Genomic DNA, 25,482 nt, shown 5'->3' on the forward strand with positions numbered 1-25,482 from the left:
ATCGTGGGGAACAACCGACCGGACGATTTGCGTGCGGAGGTGACGGCGGGTGGGGTGTACGAAAAAGCAAAAATAGCTAAAGCGATTCAATGAGTAGGCAAATTTGAGTCTGCCGTAAATGCAAAAAAAAACAAAACACATACGCACGCGTGTGGACCAAAAAATAATGTATTTAAACTAATCAATGCGTTCATGTGTATTCGCACGTCAGTATATTATATTACATATTATGACCAAGTATTCTGTGTTAGTCGGCTAACTGGCTCCAATTACATTTGAATAAATATTGCAAACCGTCGTTTTTTTTCTTTTTTAAATTCCACGTGAATCATTGGTGTTTATTTATTATTATTTCATTTATCGTCCCCCCCCACCTAAATAAATAATATTCCGAGCCGATTTTCGGCGAAAAATACGCTATAAATATTGTAAAATAATCGAATTACGTTGTTTGTAGTTAACGCTATTGTGCATAGTTTATTGAAAAACAATACAAATCATCTCCGCATCAACGGTGTTCTAAACGTACCTTGATATTCATAGCAAATCCGAGTTCAATATACATCGTGAATGATAGAAATCGACAGAGGTCCGTTACGATAATAATATTATAATACTATATTTTATATTCTAATAGTATTGTTATTATTTCGCGCACGTCTCAAAGCCTACTCCCGTCTTTGCCAATAATACCGCCGTAATAGCATCGTTTGTTTCAACACCATTTAACAATATTTGGATTTCGGACATTATCGACGTGATCGATAAAAAAAAAATCGATGTGTCTACTGCTGTCGGTTTTTATGTGTTTTTGTGTAAGACGGCGCGTCTCGTAGGCAATTTAACAACACTAACGTTTGGAATTTGATATTGTTGTATTATTTAGTATTATTTATTTACTCGCGAGAGTCAAGAGTTTCAAAAATCGATATTGAAAGAATAATACATAAAGTGATTTTAATAGAATATTATGCGGGTTATAACACTTTGTACACTATAGTCGTAAATCGAAATGCGGCGATGTTAATTTATATTATGCTCGTATACTCGTAATAACAATAATAAAATAATAATAACAATAATATTACAACTCGATCGTTAAGGCCAGCGGTGGCCGCCAAACTAAAGTATAATCAGTCGCTAAAAGGTCTTAAACAACGTAATGCGAAACGTGTGATAGAAGTTTTCTTGTATTAAAAACTAAACGCCAAAGTTTTACTCGTAGAAACGTCCTTAATTCCGAATAGAATTTAGTTTAATTTATCTCGAAAAAGCGTGCTTTAATGCTTATTCTTTTAATTGCTACGCTAAACGCTTATTCGAACCATTGTAGTTTTATGATACCAGTCCTTAATTAGTTTGTTGAAATAATAAAAAAAAAAATCACTATTAATTCATGATCGTTATTGGACTTTATTAAAATGATAATTTATTATTGTTGTCATATTAATTACGATTGATATATTAAACAATGATCTTTTTATCGTAGTGTAAATGGAAATTATAACTTAAATATTATGTTTTATTTTTGATAAAGATCGAAACTATTATAATGCATTACGTTGTTGAATCGACATACATACGAGTAATTTTAATTTTCTAGTATCCTTGTTCGCCTATTTTTCTTAGTAAATATTAAACAAAATATTGTTCTTTCAAATAAAAAGCAGACACGCATTAAAAATATAATATGACTTATATTGTTCTTATAAATCATGTGTAAATGACAAAAATAAATAATAAAATAAAATTATGCTATTTATGTAGGGCAGTTATTACAAAAGCGTACATGTTTGTAACAAAATCTTGCTTGGCACAAAATAATGAACAACAATATTTTCCTGTACTTACAAAAAGCACTTAAGTGCGAGCGATTGTTTATATTTTTTCTTGTTTATTTATAAACTGCTCATACTTAATGCTTTGTAAAAAAAAAAAAAGTATAAGTATAAATGTAAGATTATATTTTAATGACAAAAAAATGTATGATAAAAAATTTAAATTTAAAGCGTCCGCATAATATAGAGTACATTAGGCATATTATTTTGATTAATCAAATTAGGTTTGAGCACAAAAATAATACGAAACCTAATAATTTAGTGACTCTGATCTTAGAAAAAGATATTTTTTGTAAGTAGCGTATTTATATACCTATGGTGTTTACATGGTTAGGAAAACGTCTAATATACCAGTTGGAAAAACAAGTGGTTATAATTGTTTATCATGATGGTTACTACATTTGGTTGGTGGTCAGCAGACACTGGCTTACGATAATAATGAAAATTATAACAACAATCAACTATATATGTTTTTATATCTGCCAATATTTAAATTTAAAAATCAATATCAATATTTTTCTTTTTATTATTATTTTCATAAAAGTTTATTAAATATTATTACATGTGATTTATTTTTTTAGCATTTTTATCCTGAAGTTATTATTCACGAAAATGGCATATTTCGTATTTTTTTTTTGGAATACAAATATAATTTACAAATACTTTGGTATTAGAATGTTTCAAGAAATTAAAGAAAATAATGAATAACCAAAAATTAGATCGATGCATACTATAATAATTTTATTTAAATGCCAAATAATTACAATGTTTTTATTAATTATTATTACCTATTTTAAGTTAAGACAATTTTTATTTGTATAATACGAGATATATTTATTACATTTTTGAGGGATTTATTATTAAAATTAGTTGTTTTATGTTATAAGAAATATATTATTAATAAATTCAGCATAATATAGACTAAAAAAATATAAATTAATGAATATTTTGTGTGTGAAAAACATAGAACTACTTGCTATTCAAATTAATAAGTTAAATACACATTATACTATAAATTATAATATCATTATTCTGCACTAGTAATAGAATCAAGACATTATTATTCGTCAGATATCAATGGTAAGGATACCACAACCTCAACATTGCATGCATCCACGTTGGTAATTATTATGCTGTTCGATGACCCTTGAGTATAATATTATATTTTGTTATCTAAGTAAGTTTGTAAATCATAATATTTCTATATCATCATCCCTAGAATATCATGGATACCAAATTATTCGAATTAACTTATTGTTAAAATCTTAGATATTATGCGAGGCGTACCTTTGTCAGCTACACTACTAAATCTTGTTGATTAAGAAATCTAATTTACAATTATTGTTCAGTTTAAAATAAATAAAACTGGTAGATATAGATTTAAAATTAAATTACAATTTAAACAACTTTAATGTTCTAATGACAAAAACAAAAGTTATTTTTTTTGTTCCTAAACCAACTGAAATTACTTTTCCCCTGAAGATTCGAGAAAGAGAGTTCAATTAATAATTACTCATATTATAATATTAGTTTTTATCATGTACTAAAATATTATCATTATCGTTGACAGTAACTTATAGTATTGCGTACACTGCTATAGTTTTTCCGGCTGTTACAATTCATCATTCTCATTTGATGCGGGATGTTGAATGTCTGCAGACGAAAATTTAGAACGAAATACGCAATAGTAAGACGGCGTACTGCTGCGGTTGCATTGTATTATATGCAATATGTGTGTTTGTACGTGTACTTAGGTGAGGGCGGCTTACGCGTGTGTATGACTTAGAATATACTAGAGTTTCTCAAAGATATATTCACAGTGACGTGCATATACGTAATTAAATAAAGTGTGTGTGTGTGTGTGTGTGTGTGTGTGTGTGTGTGTGTAATTTTCAAAATCGGTTTAAATATTTTAATTTGAGATCCACTCGAAGGAATTGAAAAATGTTCTCATCCGAACCGAGCAAAATATAAGCGGAGAGAATGTTTTATAAAAATATATTATATTTATTTTCAATTCATACGGGTTATATAATACGCCGACCACGATCAGTTTTTTTTTTTTTTTTAATCCAATTAAGAGACGACCACCAAGCTAAATGGATAAAAAATATTGTCGTTGTATTGTAGTTATTACGTTTTTTTTATCGATGAGTGTTCGTACGCAGTTATCGCTGTTCGTGGTCAAAGGTCGTTTTTCGCTTTTTTTATTATTTTGTTTTAGTTCAAACCCGGCTCTCTCCGTCCAACCGACTTTTCATCCTGCACTGCATACCAAGTACCTACAAGAAAAAAACGATATTAATTTTTGGTAATCCCATTAGGAGATGTCTTTCGTCATCCTTCCCCCTTCCGTAACTTTTCCTAAACTCTTTCTACTTCCAACAGACTACAACGCAGTTGTTTTAATTATTCTTTTACGGGACTTGAGTTGATATTTTTCTGAAAATATAAAGCGCCTAACTACAAACCCGTTATCATCCGTAGTCTATTCGAAGATCAACCACGAAACATTCGTAATGAACTAATAACGTCTTTGTTACAGAAAATGCATAGTACTACTATGTTCCACAAATAACGTTAACGCTACACATTATTTATCTCGTCTCGATAAACCATATCATAATATTAAGTAATATATCATAATAATATGTATTTATTGTTACACGGAGTAGACACTACTTTTATAATGTGTGTAAAAAAAAATGGATGTGGTTGTTTTTATTTATTCTAATTTCGTCATGTATGATGATACAAATTCACTTTATTACAAACAATTGCACAAAAATATTAAAACGAAAACACGTGGCTGTTAGCAATAATATACAAAAAATATAGTTTGAAATGATATAAACTGAGAAATTCATTGCTCTTATCTGTGTAGTACGTTTTGAATTTTTGAATGCGTCTCGTCGTCGGGTAGGTTATTGTTATTGATGTGTTAAATTTGAAATCAATCATAAATCATTATTGCATACGTAAAACAAATTTTGAGCGGAAACGGTAATGTATATAGTTAACGTGTTAGCGTCTATTTTTAAGGATATTGTATAATTTATATATATATATCAATATTTTATTTAATTAAACTACCTATTATAGATACGAAATGTTGAATAATCTTTCTGCATTTGATATAATATGAGATCTGCACGAATACGAATATAGAATGCGCTTATTCAGATCGTCGATGCGAATCCGTCAATACTTTGACGAGTGCATGGACGAGTGGCAGTAAATACGTATTCACGAGCACCGCGTTCGTTCGATGTCTCGATGAAACTTTTTGTGACACAACCGTAACCTAGTTACATATACATGTGGCTATATGCCATATTTTCATCTGTTCCTATCGTAGTGTGGTAATCCGATTAAAAACAAGAAACTATTCATCGTCTCGGAAGTCCAAATCACGTCTTGTGTGGTATTATAATATAAATAACACTTGATAACTCTTTTCGTGTGCACCGCGACGTACGCGTTTTTTATAATATTATGATATTATTATAAAGTATTATGCACCAGATAGGACGCGTATATTACGATTTATCGAGGTGAGCCACACTTCTACTGCAATACCGTCTGCCCAGCCATAGACACTGCAATATAATTACAATGTTTGCGTGTTTAGTCAACGGTATACACATCGTGAATCTGAGTTTTTGACACATTTATCCCCCTTTTTCAGATGTCTTGACGTAAATAAACTCGAAAAATAATAATACTCGCATTATAGGGCTCGTGCTCTTGGACTGGACATATACTCGAATTTTATAATTGTAATTTAAACTTATACGTCTTGGAAAGTTGGAAACAGGATACAATACAATATTATAGTTGATCAGGTTTATAAATCTGTCATCTAACGACATACTTTTTACACGATATTGCGGTTTTCGATTCTCATAATCGAATCACAATGTCGATGACAGACATCGAATGCGGTCGTGTTAAAATATTATGTTATTATATAAAGAATATTTACTACTTTTTGAAATTTAAATAGTGGACTGTAGGTTATTTTATTTTTAATAATATATACTTGCTTTTAGATATTAGATTTTACTAGTGTGGCGATTGGCAGTCGAACGTGTACTGACAATCGTTTCGATTATAATATATAAATGATTTAATAAAAAAGCTTTTCGCAAGTGATAATAAACGACAAAATCCGAATTACAAATATAATTATAGTGAGATATATGCGACAACAATAATAGTCTGTTGATTTAGAACCAAAAGATACCAAATCGATTTTATCATAAACATAGGTTATGTGATTAATTATTTAAAATTCAAGCTCTCAATCAACCATGTACATCCGTTACTTAATAGTTACTCAGTTTATAAATGTATTGTAAAATTATCATATATTTAAAGAAAAGAAATACACCAATGTTTTTTTTATTATTTTTGTTGGAAATACGTGATTTTTTACGTCAATAAAAACATCCATTTAATTCAGAACAAAAAATAAATAAATAAAATTTTACTAAGTCAATAAAAAACATGTTTACAACCAAAGCCATCTGTAAAACGTTTTAGTTTATAACTGAATTCGTTTACGTAAACATTTTTTGCGTAGAACAAAACGAAAACCAATTCTAAGATTTAATCCACTGGAACGTCTAGAACATGGCTAATATTTAACAACCATTATACAAAACCTTACGTTTCAATCGTCGAAGATATTAATAAGGTTTGAAGTATAAATTGCTCCGGAAAATTCGATATTTTTACACGGGACCTTTTGGTTTTGAGCCCACGAGTCATATACATATATATATATATATATATATATTATTGCAAGCGTCGTATTATTTTAATAGCGCTCGGTCGCGGACAGAATTTCGATTTTAATTGCTGCCGAGCAAACCGGCATATTTATTATCGTGTGTAGACGTGGATAGCGGATGCATTTATAACACGGCGCTCTTCCAAAAACAGCGTTTTGTTTTGTGCGCTCAACCCGAAATTACGAACGGTACTCTGTACACCACACCACAGCCGGGCAACTGCATATTACATATTATTATAGCGACGTCGAGTATGTCCGTCTGTCGAGAGACGTATAGTCGTGGGTGGGGGGAGGTGCGAAGTGTGAGTGAGCATAGAGTCAGCTAGCTAGGTGTAATCCGTGTTATATATATATATTATATAATATGTACATACACACACACACACACACACACACACACACATATATATATATTTGATCTAACGGTGTGTGCACCACAGAGTTTTTGGTTTTCTCGTGGCGTCGTTCGCCCGTTTGCACCCCCGCGCGACTACCTTTGACTTTCGCCCCGAAACCATAATATATTATATTCGCGCGTCCAACAGAGATGGCTACACTGTGCAGGTAATATTGTATGTGTACGTGTACTTGTGTGTGTGTGTGTGTGTGTGGGAAGCACAAACGGGAAATCGCAGAAATTCCACATTTCAACGGAACCCGTGAACTGGATCGGGGGAGGGGGGGGTGGCAACGAAAGGTCCAAATTAAACCGCATTCGAGAGAACTTTGTACGGCCCAAACGAAAAACGTCAATTATAACAAAACACTATATATACCGCCTTTTGAGTTTGGGTTTTTTCTCGTTTTTAATGCTTACGCAATTTGTTTGCCCGGAAAATACCGCCGCGGCGTTGTGTTATTATTATTTTTTTTTTCGCCCCCGTACAAGACGTGTTTGCAGTCGGTCATGAAGTTATTTTTTCTCTCGTGTGGCAAAGGACGCACGAATTTCCTACGGGACGTACGATCGCAGTACGTGTGTGTGTGTGTGTGTGTGTATATATATAATCGTATACCTTTTTACTGTTTCGAATTATTAAACTCGTTTTCGTGTTGACATTTTTTTCGTTTATTCGCGGGTTTCCTTTTTAAACGAAACGATCGCCGACTAAAGGTTGGGTATTTAAAAACATACACGTTTCTCGCATGCATACACACATATCGCACACACGCCAGAGTGCTGTTTTGTTTTTGTTTTTGTTTTTTTTTTATTCGCCCGATGCGTACAATTACCACGATGTTTATAACAACATTAATATGAACAATTTTCGTAAATGACGTTAGCACGCGACCGAACAAAATTTATAATTATTGCTCTACGTTCGTTATCGTTAATTCCGTGATCGTAATTGTACCGGATTAGGACCAATAACAGGCTTAACAACAGTTTTATTTTCGCGTTTGCATGCGATTCGTTTACCATTATTACACGACAGCTATCATTTTACAGCGAACACGTTTAAAGTTTTCTACCGCTGTGAATTAAAATGGGTACTACGACCAAATTGGTCTTGTTTTTGCTGGTTTTAATTGAACTATGAAAAATAAATGTTAACATATTACTTATACAAACACGTTTACCAGCTGATCTTAATGTTAATTTGCTTAAATTTACGGAAACACATTCAAGTCAATGTCGTCCAAACTTGAAATAAACGCGCACGTATACCCTGCAGTATAGGTACTTTACTTATTAATTACACGTGAGCAAATGTTTATATTTGTTTAACGAGGATAATAACTTACGAATCAAAATTTAGAAAAAAAAACTTTTCTTTAATGTTTAATACATTTATACCCACCTATTACCCTAAGTTTTAAGTATTAGTCACTGTGTAAAGTGTTGTTTTATTGGTTTACTTGAAATAAGAAAAAAATATTTTAAATTTTGATTTCTTCTAAAATCTAAAACAATAAATTTAAGGTGATAATATTATATGAAAATATTTCATAAGGCGAGTAACTAATATACCTACATTGTGTATTCAAACGGTTATTTAAGTTTTAAAGTTTTAAGTATTCAAGTTATGTTGAACACTTTACAGTGTTTCCTTTCCAGTTTTTTTTTTGTGGGGGGGGGTATTTAGATACGATCTAAATAGTAAATAATAATAATAATAATTGTTATTCTCGTCATAAGTGTTTAAAAACAGTTTTTCGGTACATTTCAACAAAGTATGGAGAGCTCACGTGATATTATGAAATATTATGCCATTTTGTTTCCTGTTAAATTCGTGCTTAAATGTATTCAAAACGCAAATAACAAGACAAGTACTAAAATTGGCAAAAAATATCATATTTCCTACGATCGACACCGCGCGTCCTTGTGTTATTCTGAGGTCTACACGAGCATATATTATTATGTACAATACATATCGCCATTTGCAATAAGTACATTTTAATGTCTCACTCCCAAATACCACAGATATAGCACTCTTATTACGTATCTAGAATATTTTCAAGATAGATTTCGTCACACACAATATATATATATATATTTATTAGGTACATTTATTTTATACATTTACTATAATATTCAATTTATAGTATATTATATGCATATACAGATAATAATATATATTTTTTACAATTATTAATGATTAGTGAGGTACTGAATATACACTTTAAGTATAACATGTGTATATAAATAAAATCATTTAAGTACGTATATGGTATGTACAATATATATTATTTTGTTTAATATTTTTTTGATGTTCGAGCATTTCCTGAAATTAGAAACAATTGAGTACCAATCTTCATAATACTGTGTAATTATATTACGAAAATATAATATAATTTTATTGTTCGACAGTTGTTTATTATATACAATTTATATATTTAATTTACATCTAAGTTTAATGTGACAAATAAGAATAGTACCCGTGTTTTATGAATAATAGTAAAACAAATGGTATGGTACACTGTGTGATATCCACTAACATCCCTCACACCAAAAAAAAACAACATAAATAAATTGTATATACCACTGCAGCAACGCGTGTTTTTAGTCGCAAGTCCACTTATTAGTATTATACCATAATTTAGGTAATATTTATTATGGTTACTGAAGTAGGAATGCGACGAGTGCCGTGAATGTGGCTAGCGACATGGACTGTAACAACGACGGACCGACCGAAATCCTCGTGCTCGATGAATTGGCGTTGTCCCCGTGTTTTCGTTCGAGTTCAGCTCCAGGTCCCATATTAGCAGCGTAACTTATTGCGTACGGTATGTAGTTCTGTTCGTAATTTCCGACGAACAGATGAGCCCACGGACCAGAAGCGAAGACTCCAACGTCTTCACCACCATGCGTCTCCCACGTCAAATTTACCATTGACGGAAATTGGTATTGGGGCTCTTCTACAGGTGGTAAACAATTTTAAAACATATTTTTTAAACAAAACTTAAAAAAAAATTTTCACACATTTGTTTTCACATAAATGTCCACAAAAGTATAATATAGTTTTATTATGTGTATGCATTGAGTAAATTTTACTTTATACAATAAATTATGGGATCCTTGTCATGATTGTAACTTTAGTAGGTAGTGCAAGTCAGGTTGAAAATATTTCACGTTTATATATTAAAACACGAGATTGCGCATTATTCCAATGACGCGTTACGGTTTTCAAAGCTTTCAAATAAGGATCCTTTATTAAGCAATGGCGTCCTTCTAAAATCACCTCTTACGAAGATCGAAATGCTAATTTTGGGTCTCTGCGCAAATGCGTTTGTAGCGGACACCTAATTCCGACGGTGCCAAAACATCATAGGGATTACGCACGTACAAAATACGATTATAATTAATAAACTCGCGCTAACCGGAAATATTACGTAAAAATACACGCAAATATTTACTGTTTATATTATTTGATAAACAATATATCATCATGACTTCGTTTTACGTGTTTGTCGGAACCATATAAATGTACACATGTAAGTACGTACTATCTATATAATGTGCATGTGTACGCGTTGATTTAACAAGAAATTATTTGTATAAAAACAGCGAATTTGGGATAAAACACCACAGCACAATGACTGCAGGTATATAAAATACAAAGGAGCGACCTAACCATGACAATAATTATTGTATAATAGGAAACAAAAGCCCCCAGTAATAATAATTATTATTAAGCACAAACGAATTATTATTATATCGCATATACATACTCACACACTTGCGTTGCAGTAATAGCACGAGCAATAATATTGTTTTATGTACTTAAGTGTATGCGTGTGTGTGTAATAATAATAATTTGTTTGTGAAACTACCTGCATTTGATAATACCTACATACAACTAATATTGGCTTTGAATATTCTTCAATGTCGTTAGTGTAATACAAAGCTGAATAATACAAATATTACGGATACGTGTAAATGTAAATACCTACGTGTAGTTAAGTGTAGTACTATGTATACAATGAAAATTCTAAATACCGGACACCCTGACACTCTCGGTCGCTGAAATGTTGTCCACTATTTAGAGTGTTCAGTTAGTGGAAAATGTATTGTTTTTGTACAGCAAATGAACAAACTGCTTAACTACTTTGCAACCATGAACAGTTAATTTTTTCTAAATATTATATTTCTTCCATCCATGCCCCTATGTATTTAAATATTTATGATGTGCCAAAAAAAAAATTATATATGTATTTATATTTACAAAACATATAACGATGAAAACATTTTTGTTTTATCGTTGAAATAACCAGGTGGATTGTTATATATTTCTACTCGGAGTGGTATGATAGTGAATATAAGGACCCCAGTCGGGAAACGTTTACTTTGACTCATTATTATTATTATTATTAAGTTGCACCTCTGGTGGCGGAAATAACCTAACTTTTAAGAAATATATGATCAATGCAAAAACAAATTCAAATTTCAAAAATACGTACTTGTATTGTCCTGGCTTAAATTGTACCGTGAACGGGCTGACGGACCGTTGGCATAACTGAGCGTCGAGTACGGCATTTTGTCAGTGGAGGCAGTTACCGGGTGTCCCAAAATGTCGCTACCACGGTGTGGGTAACCATTTATAGTCATGGTGTGTGAATGGTCAGACGTGACAACGATCAGTGTGTCATCCGGAGACGTCAACTCTCTAGCCCGTCCTACAGCCTTCGACAGCATGGCCGCTTCGTCGAGCGCCAACTGCGCCATGTTACTGTGGTGAGCCCAGTCGATGAGGCCACCCTCGACAAACAAATAGTAACCAGCATCACCCTTGGACAGCACCTCGATGGCCTTCTCCGTCATTTCTACAAGCGTGGGTTCCACGGACTTGTTGGCCAACAGGTTGTAAGACATGTGACTGGTAGCGAACAGACCTGCAAACACGTGAAATTTATGTGTGAAATAGGGAACCATATATCTAAAAACTTAAAAAGATAGGGCTAAAATAATGTTTGTGAAAATACAATTTAAATGTTTTAATGATTTTATATGCTTTCTCCGTTGTTTCCTTGAATACTGAATTTATTCAAATTATGATTTATGCAGTTTTTAAGTTTACTGCTTTAGAACTTTATTTTAAATATTTATATGTTTTATACTTTTAAAATTTGTTTTAAGTCAAAACAAACTTATTTTTTTTTCAAATAAGAACAAAATGTTTTTTTCTATTAATTATCGAATCTATTAAGTAGATATTTCAAAATATGGTCCTAAAACATATGAATAATTTCAAAATAATAATTTGAATATATTAACTACTTAATAAAAATGGTGGAAGTAATGATGTTGGGTGAACTGTCGTATATAGCATAATAAATGATTTGTTTTCGAAAAAATCTAATTCGAAATACTGTAATACTATTAAAAAATTAAATTAATAATAGCAATACAAATAAGTATATAAAAAAAAAAAAAATTGAAATATAAGCTGATAGAACGTTTCCGCTTAGAATTGTTTTTGGTATGCAAAAATGTATCATCGAATTCTAATTTAATAGTTAATACATCTATTATAGTGAGTAAATACTCGATGACCATGTTAGGTACCTAGGTACAATAGAACAACTCCTTGGTTTTTATTACTTGTATCTTATATAATATTCGTATAAATCAAACTCAAGTTTACATGTAATTTATAAATGTGATTATAAAAAGTAAAATAAAAAAAAACAATATTGAATAGGTACATTTCTCATTTTCTCGAGAAAAATAATAATTAAAATAAATCAACTGTGAAAGGCAAAAAAATAAAATGGTTTACAACAATAACATTATAATTGTTTTTTTTCTCAAGATTATTAATTATTGATTATATTATATTATATATATATATATATATATTGTTTTTTTTAATAGACATTTCTATAAAAATAAATAAATGAAATCGTACTCCGTGCAAAAATATTTGCATTTTATTTTATCGATGCTTGTTACGCATCATGGATAATTGTTTTTATTATTTTGTATTGTGTAACGTATCGTGACACAAAGCAATTATAAAATAAATAAAATCATGAATTTTAAAGATCGCACTAATATACAGTATCATCAAAATGTCCGAGAAAATAACATTATAATAATTTATTTAAACAACATAGATTTCTATTGTACACGCTACCCATTAATTTTTACGAGTTCGCGATTATCATATACATTCGATAACATATCATATTATATCATTTAACCCGTTAATAATATCATAACCTTGATAATTTTATTGTAATTTAAAGAAGTAACCAGGTACCTATCGTAAAATGTGTTTTTATTAAACTACCTACCATGGGTATAGAATCGATAGCATTGGTAGAATACACACGTAGTGGTAACCAAAGTCGAAAATGTCTGTTTTAAATTTAATCACGATAAATTGTGACAATGATGTCTGACGTGAATACGTGATTATTCTGGTGTAAAATATCACATTCGTTCAGTCAAACAAACGGATTTCGCGTATAATAATTTTCCACTGGCCCGTAACAGTAAACGACAAAAAAAAAATCGACTCTAAAGTCTATACACAAAGATACGACGACGGAACTCTCGTTTCCGATTTGGACCACCGCCACGGGAGTATATTCCATCCTCACTACCGCTTGTACCTACTATAATACATATTATGCGACCCGTGATAGTGGATACCGCCACCGGAACAACCCGAATCCAGCCAACCTAACCCGCGAGCTTATTCGCGACCGACGTTAAATATTATTGCACAGTACAATAATAATTGTTATACGTTTTTTGTCCTCGTCGTACACACTTGTTCCCGTAAACCACCACTTTATATTACTAAATTATTATTGTAGTGTCGGTGGTGCCCCAACACCTATCCGGTTTTACGACCCACTCGACTGGCTCGACAGCCGTTATTGGGGGACCCACGTTCGCTATTGTTATACCGTTATTATAATATATTATATTTTAATTCCGTCACATCAAATCGACCGTAAACAAACAAAAATAATAAACGTCATAATAATATTATTATATTTTAGTCGTTATTATTACTATATTATTATGCATGTCCGGAGTGACGACGGCGTACTACGGTCGGCCGGAACGATAAAATAATAAACACGTCTCTAGCAGGTCTATATAAAAGCCATCATATCGCCCCCGTGTACCGATATAGTATATATGTGGTAGTTTTACGTGTAATAAACCGCTTTGTCGTCAGTCCTCTACGTGTAAATACGTATATTACATTAAAATATATGCGTATGTGATGTGTTATGTATGTGCACACGTACTTGAGGGTTGACTCGTCCGAACGAGTAGGCACGTCCGGTCCGAGTGACAGTGGAATCAGCAACAGCCGGAAGTGCGTACACCTGTTGTTAATGACAATTTTAAAACCACTAGAGCAATGGTATCTACAAGGCAACCACCCACAGTAAAAATAAATTGTACATTCAAGTAGTGTGAAAAAAAATAAAATTACAAATTTTTGTGTGTTATGGAATTATGCGATATATTTCCTAAAAAAACAAAAAGGTTCCGTCCGTCGATAACATCTAATCAAAAAAATCAAATGATAAATAAATACAATTACCAGTGTAATAATCATTATTATACTTATTATTTTACAGTTTTACACTAATAAATGTTTTAATTATTTGTTGCAAGTCGTTTGTAAAATTGTATAATTTATGTCTGAATTGATTATAATCATAGTATTCAATATTTTCGATAGTTAATATTTTCGTTAAAAAATATAATGTCAGAAAGAAGTTTTAAAAATTAATAATTGAGCCTTCCCAAAATACTAGCCCCTTAGAATATGCAGTTAAAACGTGTGCAATGCCAAAACAACGCTAACCCTCGTTCGTTTTAGACACGAGGAGATAGCAAGTGAAAATAACCACACTCAAACTATATTGAAAATCACTCCATCCGTTAACGTTGCGTCCATTCACCACAAATATTAACTTAAAATTACACCATAAAACGACATTGTATCTCAGGACTATTGTGAACACGTGTACGCGTATTGTGTGCGTGAATGCAAACATGAAATCCAACCGGAACCAGATTAAGGTGCATATAGTAGATCATTATCGCTAGGCAGTGGCGTAGCCATGGGGGGGAAGTGGGCCATGACCCTCCCCCATCGGCGGCTATATCAACTTAATATAAAAATGAACAGTTATTGTTAATTGTTAATTATGTTTTTTTTAATAACCCCCATTTTAAAATTCTGGTTATGCCTCTGTCCCTAGGGAACGTTAATTATTTCAGCCCATGGAAGTAAATTGTTTCTAGTAGGTATAATAGTGATATTTTTAAATAATATTACGTAAAAAAGAAAATAAATATTGCTTTTATGAAAAACGGAAGCATTCCGAATTTGAGCAGTTTTCAGCGGTTTTACATAATAATTGGAAAATCAAAAAGTGATCTTTCTAAATTAGGTGTAATACTTAAATCAAATTTTCTCCCGTAAACAGCTGCGCGGACAAGCATATTATAATGAGATTTTCGTATTTATCAAACATATAACATATTTATAGAGAAATTATTTTACGTATATTACAGATACAATTATTGTTATTTTCGGATTCAACTATCGATTATCATTATGCAAGTTTTAAATTTTAATATTATGAAAGTTGTTAGACGTGGCGGATCTAAGATTTTTTCATAGGAGGTGCTAAGGTAAAGGTCTCGTATTCTGTATACTTCATCCCGAAGGCAAGGCCTTTTTTTAGTTCTCAAAATAAGTGTGCTTTACAACTTGTAAGAGACGTAAATTACCACGCAGACAAAATCAAAAATTTCAAGACAAAAAATACAATAATACATTAAATAAAAAATCGTGCGTTTACGTGAAATTCTGACAGAGTTTTTGTTTCATTGCGTACACGAAATCGTATATAATAATGTAATGTACATTTTATACGCATGCAGTGATCGACCATTAAAAGTCACGAGTTTGAGACACACAGTTATAAATAAGTTTTCGTATTCTCATTGTTAATATTATTACTACCCACTTATAATATGATGGTGTAGTAACTGTCTGTACGAAATCAAAAACAACGATAATAAATCATTAAAAAAAAAAAAAAACCGAATAATATGTTCATAAAACGTAACGTAATCGAGTAAATCGAGTAATCCCATTGGATTATAATATTCTAATACCTACTTTAAAACGAATCCGGACTTTTGACTTTTAAATATTATAAATTAGCATAATAGCATACGCTGCATCTAGGGGAATACAATGGTGTGTCTATAGGTGAAAACTCACTTATCCCAATTATATACTAAAAATCATTTTACTCTTTCAATGTCCTTTCTTATTTTTATTAGGTCATTCACAAAATAAGGAAATAGATACTAATGGTCTCTTACAGTGTAATACCAACAATATTTCATACTATGTATATAGTTTATCACTTTTTAAAGCTACCTGAACTTAATTTATGCTAATTTGTATGGCCGGGTTTAGTTATGTGAAGGCCTTTGGACCCATATTCTTTGTTAGTTGTTGTTTAGCAACTATAATACATAACGTTTCATTTTATTTTTAACAAAGTTTGGATACCAAAATTATATTCTATATTAAAAAAAAAATATTGTACGTTTTTATTTATAATGTTAAAATAACTATGGTTATTGTTATAATCCAAGATAGAAATACGTATTTAATTTACACCTACGTATATTGAATATAAATGAATAATTTTATCAAACATAAATAACACTGTTTTTATTAGCTATACTCCTTTAATATGTCAAACTAAAACAGTGTATTGGATACTGGTAAAGTTAATCTATGCACTTGGAATTTCGTGTTTAGTGGTATAAATTATAACATTAGATAATCATCCACACACATTTCGATGTTCAAATAATTGCAATACGTGCTACTAATTATTAAGGAAATTTGTAATAACCAAAAGAATAAATGCTGAAATCGGTGACAATTAAAATATATAATTATTGCTATTTATTTACGTAAGAAGAAAAAATGAATTGGTTATTTATTGGGTAATGAGAAAATTCATGATCACATTTCAAATTTTACTATTAAGTATTTTTATTTATTTATTTATCTATCACACGAAATATACTATACTATTATTACCAACAAATAGGTATTTGAAAATTAGTACGAAGAAAGACATATTTTTGTAGAGCAGGTATTTTAATATTTTGTATTATAAATCCGACCTTGTTTATATAACTTATATAGATGAATATTTTGTGTCTAGCCCATCATATTTTCATTTTTTGATCCACTTCTAATTGTAATACATTTAGTTATTTTATGTGATATCCAATAAACGTACACACAAATTATTGTTGTTATATATGTAAATTTAAAAAATAAAATAAAAAAACAGTTGTAAAGTGTTTTAAAATAATTGAAAAATACGTTTTTAATTTGTATACTTAATTCATTATTATTTGAGTATTATTATTTTTTATGTATTAATAAATTGATATCATATAATATAATATCTTAATCATCATTAATTTAATTGACTTAAATATTTGCTTGCATTATAATATTATCGTCAAAAAAGTTTAATGGTATTACAATTTTTCAAAGCTAAAAAGTATTAATATTTACACAAAAATAATAAAAATAAAATAATACTAGTTGATGTTAAATTTACGCATGAAAGTTCGATAATTATATTTTGATTATTAAGTAATAATAATATTCAGGGTTTCAAATTGCAAATAAACATAGAACTTTTTATTAAAATAAACCAATTGATATAACAGGTAAACACGAACCTATATTATTTTTAATTAGTATATAGTATTATATCTATATTCTATAAGTATTCAAATATATTAATTATCGATCACTTCAATTAATTAAACTACATTTATGCAAGGCTACAAATCGAAAAATGAAATCTCTTAAATTGTATTTAAAAATACAATTTTTATAAAATATTTGAGTTAAAGAGTAAGTATATTCAAATTCTTATTATCTATTAGGTATCTATATCTTATTACATTAAATATAATATTCGAATTAAATTGTATTCCGTGAATAATTATTAAATTATGTGTAGGTACATTGTATATGTATTTATTTGATTTAATAAAATGTATTACATTAACGTGACAATAGATTGGAATTTTGTACGTTTCGAAAACCATATTAAAGTAAATTATATTCGTTCTAACGTCCAGTGTAACGACACCGAACTTATCAACAAGTTTACTTATTTCAAGTCTATGCTGGCTGTCGTGATAGCCGAAAAACGTATTTTTCTCCACAAAATGAACTTCATAAATTGTTGTAAATGTTGGGGTGAGAATTCGTTTAATAACTTTTTTTCTAACAGTTTAAATATCCAACATTTTACATTTTTTAAATACTTATTTATATTTAAAATACTGAAACTAAGATGTTAAAGAAACCACACTCCAACTTTAAATATAAGTTCTCAAATTTATTTTGGTTAAAAAAAATATCGTTTCTACGTTTATTGAAGCCACAGTAATATTAAGTATGCAACAATAAAGAACAATTTAATAAACACAAGACGAAGTGTTTAAAAAAAAATGTATACACTTATAAGTTGTTCTACATTTCCTTTAGGTTTCCCATAAAACAACCGTGAAAGTTGTATAAACAATTATTACCTTGCTTAATAAATCATTAATCATCTGACTCTTTTAAAAGAAAAGTTTTTTTTCACCCTAAAATATTAAGTTATATAACAATAGTATTATAGTATATTATAACAATATCGCGAAGCACATCATTTGAATTGAAGTATTTATTTTTAGATGGCCTTCGTTACACTAACGTCTTACACGTTATTTAATGTTATACAATCGATTATTTGAGCCCGTCTTAAATGATATTTCAGGTATGGAATATTAAACAAATTTAAATAAGTTTAAAACAATAAAATATTTACCAAGAAGATAATCCGTTTCGTTGGTATTCAGAGATTTCAATTGGGTTCGATCCGTAACATAGACACTGCTTGCCCCAGAAGTGCGATTTATCTCTAACCATTCTTTAGTTAAATTTCTGCCGTCTTGTCTCTGTCCTTGTTGATCTTTGTCAGTGTTGGGTAAAAATTTTGCTCTTCCACCCCCCATTATTACCTGCAAAAAACAGGTCATAACAAAATCTTTATCGTTTCTACAATAGGTTTATAATAACCACCTACACATAAGTATACGATGTTTTCAAGTGAAATCTAAATCGGATTAAATTGTGTACATTGTTTATACATGAGTACGATTATTTTAAATGTATAATATAAAAAATATAAATAAAAGATTAATATTCACTACTATCACTTAAACACTTGTAATATATAATATCTTTCTTATAATCTTTGAATTCGATAGGTCACGTGAAAGTGAATGTAATATTTCTTACAATAATTTTCGAGTGAATACTCATTGAAGTATTTTTTAAATTTTTCACCTCCGATTGTTATTAAACGAGCGTACTCTATACAGTGTTATAATTCGATAAATTATCAACAATTTCGGGGGAATGCAATTTAATATTGTACATAGATAACCGTGTTAAAAAATACTGTAAATGCGATCATATAACCAAGCCGATCATCGGAGTACCGCCAAGAACCGAATCCTAACAAACCACTCACGTTCAGGTTTCTGCCCGTTTCCCTCTCGATCAGCTGACGAGCGATGTCGGGTGATTTTGTCACGCACCATTTTTCGGCCAATTTGTCAGTGGCCATGTCCCCGTCGCACTCCCAGTCGCGTTGCGCCACGTTCGCGTAAGCGCCAGCCGGCGTGGCGTGCGTCACTCTCATGTTGGACACCACACCGGTCCTCTTGCCCGCTTGTTGCGCCCACCTCATGCTGGAGACCGCTTGGTTTGCGGGATCGTTGCTGGCCAAGCAGTCCCGGTTTGACACGGCGCCGGACACTCCGATGGTCTCGATGTTGCCTTTTACGCCCATCAGGTACGCTGTGGCCGAGCAAGCCGAGTCGGCAACTTGGCTGTCCACGCAGTAGGTCTGCATCAGACAAATGGGCAAAAATCAATTAGTAATATTATAAAACATACCCTCAAGGATTATTGGGTAGTACCGGACTTCTTAATGGTTTCAGTTATGCAAGATCAAAGTGTTTCGGCGGAAAACGATAATGCAGTATGAACTAAAATTAAAATTACGCGCGACTGTATGTAAAAATCTAAAATTAAAACGAAATGTTTACATTTTTTTTTTTTGGTCATAAAAGTGTATAATCTACGATTTATCCGTATTTCGTAATAATATATTTCCCATTGTCATTAACTTAACTAAAATAGTAAAAAAAAAAAACAATTCTAATCTAGATAGGTAGGAACTATGTGGTAGTTCTAATCGAATGGCCTCCACCTTAAAACATCTTTTTTGTTTTAAAAATAATTAAATCAATATTATCGGACATCTATCGACTAGGGTGTCAACTTACTTTCGAAAGACCAGTATACGGGAACTTCTCAAACGATAGCATTTCATTTTCGCCTGTCTTGTTTTGCAGCTGTCCCATGTAAATTCTGGCTGATGTCAATGTGGCTATAGACATGCCGTCGCCGATGAAGAAAATCACATTCTTGGCTACGCCGTATTTCCGTTCTACATTCAATTTCTTTTGCAGAAGATCGTTTCCAACATTGTTCCAAAACTGTCTGTCTATAATCATAAATTATTCTACAATAAAATATATTATAAGTACAATAAAAACGTAGGCGTTTTAGCGCACCGCCTAAACTTAAAAATTGTAAGTTATCTTGATCATAAAAATTAGCTCATGTGCAATAAACTGCACTTATACACTAAACATTTGTACATAAATGACAGTTAAAACAATAAAACATAATATTTCTATAACGTAATAAATCAAAAACGTCCTTAATTTTTTTTAATTTTGATCGAAAAATACCTTTAGTAGAATTAATAATTGTTTTCATAGGCCGGTTGGTTCAAAGATAAAAATTAATTACTAGTTTAAAAATATACAAAATTAGAATACAATTTGTAAATGATAACAAATCGATCGTTCCGAAACTTGCTATAAAAATTGGGTCTTTTTCTGAGTATCTACTTTGAAATTATTCTAGGAATTTAAGCCTCCCTAAGACCTCCTCTGTCCTCATCCCATTAGTCATCACTCATGACTATTCGTACAAAAAGAAACATTATATCTATAATATAATTTATAAACTGTGGATAACTCGACTTAAATCTGGGTTCATTTACCATTTTAACGTCCTCCCCTAGAAACGAAATCTATAATAAAACGTCTAAACTGTGAAATTAGTGAAATGCACTTATGATATCCGTTACGTTTTTTTTTTTTTGTACTTACCATTTTCAACGGGATTAATGTTGTTTTTGCTCGCTTGTTTTCTAGCAGCGATGTTTTCAACATTGTTGTCGGTGTGCCCTGTAATCAATCGAAAATGCTGTTTACAATATTATTGCGTGAAAAATATTAAGCACTTAGCGCAGCAAACAACATTTTTAAAATCGAATAAAAAGTTGAGCGATTTAATTTTGATTTTTGTTATTCCAAATGTGATACACTATATGAGATGGCAAAAATTACACTTTAGTCTATAATATATGTTTAACAGCACATGTTATATACATTATATATATATTATACTGTCTATCGTGGACCGTTAATATTATAACTAGCTAAAAAGCTAATTTTCTAAAAAAAAATTAACTTAATTAGTTAATTATTTTTTTAATTAACTTAAGAATTTAATTAGTTCAATATAAACTGTTGGAATAACAGCTTTTTTCAATCGATTTAAAAGTAATCCATTAAATTAAAATTAAAAATATTTTTGAAATTGGTTTTAATAATTTTATACATGCCATTAATAATCTATTGTATTCATAGTTTTAAATAAAAATAAACCAATACTATAATAATGGTAAAATAATTTAATTTATGCTCTATTTTTTTTAATAAAATTATATTATTCATAGAATAAAGTAGATATATACACACTATCGAAAGAATAGAACCAGGAACCAAATTCAACAAATTAAAAAAAAATAACTTTAGAATAACTTTAAAATAAAATTATATAAATATATACGTGTCAAATATTTTGAAACATTGTTGATAACTATAATAGACTAAATTGTGCTGACGAAAAATCGAAGATAAATAAGACAAAACTTTATAATTTTAGAAATTAGTAAGAATACTGTTTAGACACTAATTAAAAAAGTAGATCAACAATTTTTTTTTTATTTATTTACTTTAAACTTGACAGTTTAAAATATATTATACTATTATATGTGTTACCTGTTAACTTTTAACTTAAAAATATTTTGTTTATTTAACAATTTAACTTAAGTTAATTATTTTCTGTGACTTGCCCATTTTTGATAATAATAAATAATAATAATAATAATATTTGGTACATAACAATACCATAATCACGTTATTTGTGTATTAATCTATCGTGGCACGTAACGTGTACTTACGTATTTCGATACCGTTTGTGGTAGCTCCCAAAAGCAATGCGATCGCGATCAACAGCGCAAAAGCGCATGGAACACCGTATGGTTGCATTGCACACGTTTGATACAAAAAAACACGAGTTCTGGTTATAGTGATGAGCGAACCAGTATTTTATACTCGAAAGTCGAAATTAAATACTGTAAAAACTTATCAGCTTTATTCCCTATGCACTTGCAAAACGTTGTGAAATCGGGTGTCGGGTATATATAAGTGGTTCATGCTATATGACATGACATTATCTTCAACAAATATTCCCGTTAATTCTGTATATACATTGTTCGCGTACAACTTCACTGATTTAACGACGCCACACAAGGCCTGTATAATGTACAATCTATTTAATGTATTTTAAGAGGACCGTTGTTTTTTTCTATGTGAACAACTGTCCGTTTTTATAACGCAGACAGTGTATAATACGAGTAATTATCATAATTTTTTTCTTAAAAAGCCTAAGGGATCGAAATCCAATACTGTAATACTCACAAAATTGTTTGCTTAATCAAATTTTTTTTTTGGTCTTAGTGTTATTCCGCGTAAACATGCACTTGAACGTGCGCGTGTGTTTGTTCGATCGTACTATGTTCGTTCAGTACCAATAGGTATGTAATATTTATGTGTTGTACTATCTCAAGTGTAACAAAAGTGACAGGTATTATATAATTATATTAATGATTATAAGCATATACACACATATTATTTGTCGTTAGTGACGTATTTAGTATTTTTTTTCGGATGGAGGGAATGAGTGTATACATTTTTTCAGCGCTCACTGATTCGAGGAAGCTTCACGCCACTACATCTCAAGTTACCTTAAAATTGTGATTATTTAATAACAGCACTTTCCATTATCGCACAAATGTATTGTATATCTCGTAGACTGTGTATTTATATTATATTTAAATTTAATGGTTGATTATCTACTACACAAATTCAATAAATCTCGTAGTCTGTATAAATAATATAAATAAAGATAATTTTATTTAAATTATAATTTCTCTTGTGTTTATTAAATATTCTAAAATATAAAGTAACAAAATTTAAAAAAATAATTAAAAAAAAAAAATTTCAATTATCAGTGTCACTTAAAATATATTCTCGTTCTTTCGTATTTTTTTTTATTAGTTTTTCCCCGTTTTTAAAAAGGGCAGGAAGATATTTTTTTCATACTAAGAAGTTGACTAAGTACTAACTAGATTCAATGAGACAGTTGAAGATGAAAGCACGATTTCAACTATAAAAGTATTTTTCAGGAATGCAAAAAGTATAATTTTTATTCAAAAATAATATACTATTCTCCTATAAATATTAAAATTATTATAAATTATTATTTTATAATGAAATTATAGTATAATAATATTATAATATATTTTTTTATTAATAAAATTATTCTATAATCTTATACTATAATATAAGTAAACATAAATACACAATAATTTTGATATTAATAATATTTAAGTATAATAAACTAAAACATTAAATAATTGAGAATAATTATGTATTATATTTTTATAAAATTAATATTTTACTGTATTTATCAAAAATGTTTTTTCTTATAATTTATATCATATTTAATATTTACAAATAAAATAAAAAGAACAATATTTTTGGTCAGAAAATGGTTGGTATTCAAATTACTTTTAAGAAGAGGATGACAATTTCTTGATATTGTAAAAACATTTATAGTAGAGGAAAATTATTTGGATTTGTTTTTTTTTTTTTTAAGTAAAGATATACGATATAATATTATCTATGGGTAAAATGGTAATGTTACACAAAAAATATTTTCAGAAAAAAACCAGATATGCCACTGTTCGTCTATTATATAATAATACCACAGAAAGTTTTAATATTATTATCACACACATTTTGAAATTGTCTGCTATGCTTCTTTTCCACTAATATGAATTATTTTAATGCACGTACGAATAAAAAAAAATTCCATTTATATTCAAATATGTTTCCTCTAAAATGAAATTAGTCATCTCAAATAATTGTCTATTATTATTTGCTATTTATTAATTTTAGATTCCTATACTCTCAGAATTTCAAAATGCATCTGTCAACCTTGAATTATAAGCGACTATTATTGAAAACTTAAATTTGTCAGATGTCTATCCTAGATAAATTGAATTATTAAACTTCAGTTTGTCAGACTAGCATATTATGCTATTCACTTATTGAATATTATTATAACACGCGATTACTTTGTACTGATTATAGGTTTTCTAAGTGATTATAGGTTTAAAATTGAATATACAATTTTGATCCGAAAAAGATGCATGGACCAAAGTACTGTATTTATTTGACCCGTTAATCGAATTTGTAATCAACTCAGTGAATTTGACTCACCCGTTTTGAACGATCGTGTTTTACATTAAGTATATGAAATGTGTGCATAAATGCAGAATAGACCAATCACATGAATGTACAATATGTATAATTATTACCAGTAAATAGATTGTCCTTTTTTTCCTGCCACATATTACTCACATACTCGTATAAAGTTTGTAACTTAATAAAAAATAAAAATACATTGTAGTATTATGTTTTAGTTATTGTCTTGTAAAACGTCATATTATAATTAAATACCAACATTTTAATCTGTCTAATTAATTTTCTTTCAAGATCTCAGCACCCTCTCAACTGATCTTTTCAAAGGTTTTGGAAAACTCGTAAACATAGTAAGAACAAAGTAAAATGCAAGTAATCTATGAAATGATTTCAATAACATTGATAAATATCAATTTTTGCACTACATCTTAATATCTAGTGTCTGATTTTAAAGATATCAATAATATGTTATAATATTCTAATTAGAATCGAAGTTAATTTTCACCAATTTTACTGAAATTATCATCAATACCAGTAATGGGCAACATAATATGATT

General features: G+C 29.9%; 2 protein-coding genes across 5 annotated transcripts in view; one reads left to right on the forward strand and one right to left on the reverse strand.

The window, feature by feature from the left end:
- Positions 1 to 25,482, forward strand: part of LOC132931695 (lachesin-like) — a 183,588-nt gene that overhangs the window by 70,657 nt on the left and 87,449 nt on the right. The window lies entirely within an intron of this gene.
- LOC132929309 (alkaline phosphatase-like) lies at positions 9,392 to 22,765 on the reverse strand. Its single transcript, XM_060994577.1, has 7 exons — positions 22,558 to 22,765; positions 21,419 to 21,496; positions 20,522 to 20,742; positions 19,702 to 20,079; positions 18,994 to 19,186; positions 11,539 to 11,970; positions 9,392 to 9,996 (listed from the first exon to the last, which is right to left on the reverse strand). The coding sequence occupies exons 1-7, from the start codon at positions 22,643 to 22,645 to the stop codon at positions 9,698 to 9,700; spliced, it is 1,689 nt and encodes a 562-aa protein (XP_060850560.1). The 5' UTR covers positions 22,646 to 22,765; the 3' UTR covers positions 9,392 to 9,697.

This window comes from Rhopalosiphum padi, chromosome 1, assembly GCF_020882245.1.
Source record: "Rhopalosiphum padi isolate XX-2018 chromosome 1, ASM2088224v1, whole genome shotgun sequence".
Taxonomy (NCBI): domain Eukaryota; kingdom Metazoa; phylum Arthropoda; class Insecta; order Hemiptera; family Aphididae; genus Rhopalosiphum; species Rhopalosiphum padi.

Excerpts from the sequence above, each read along its gene's own strand:
- LOC132929309 (XM_060994577.1), bottom strand. The coding sequence starts at position 22,645 with ATGCAACCATACGGTGTTCCATGCGCTTTTGCGCTGTTGATCGCGATC. Across the intron at positions 21,497-22,557 it reads CACAAACGGTATCGAAATAC|GGCACACCGACAACAATGTT; the intron begins GTAAGTACACGT and ends GATTGATTACAG. Across the intron at positions 20,743-21,418 it reads CATTAATCCCGTTGAAAATG|ACAGACAGTTTTGGAACAAT; the intron begins GTAAGTACAAAA and ends TTATGATTATAG.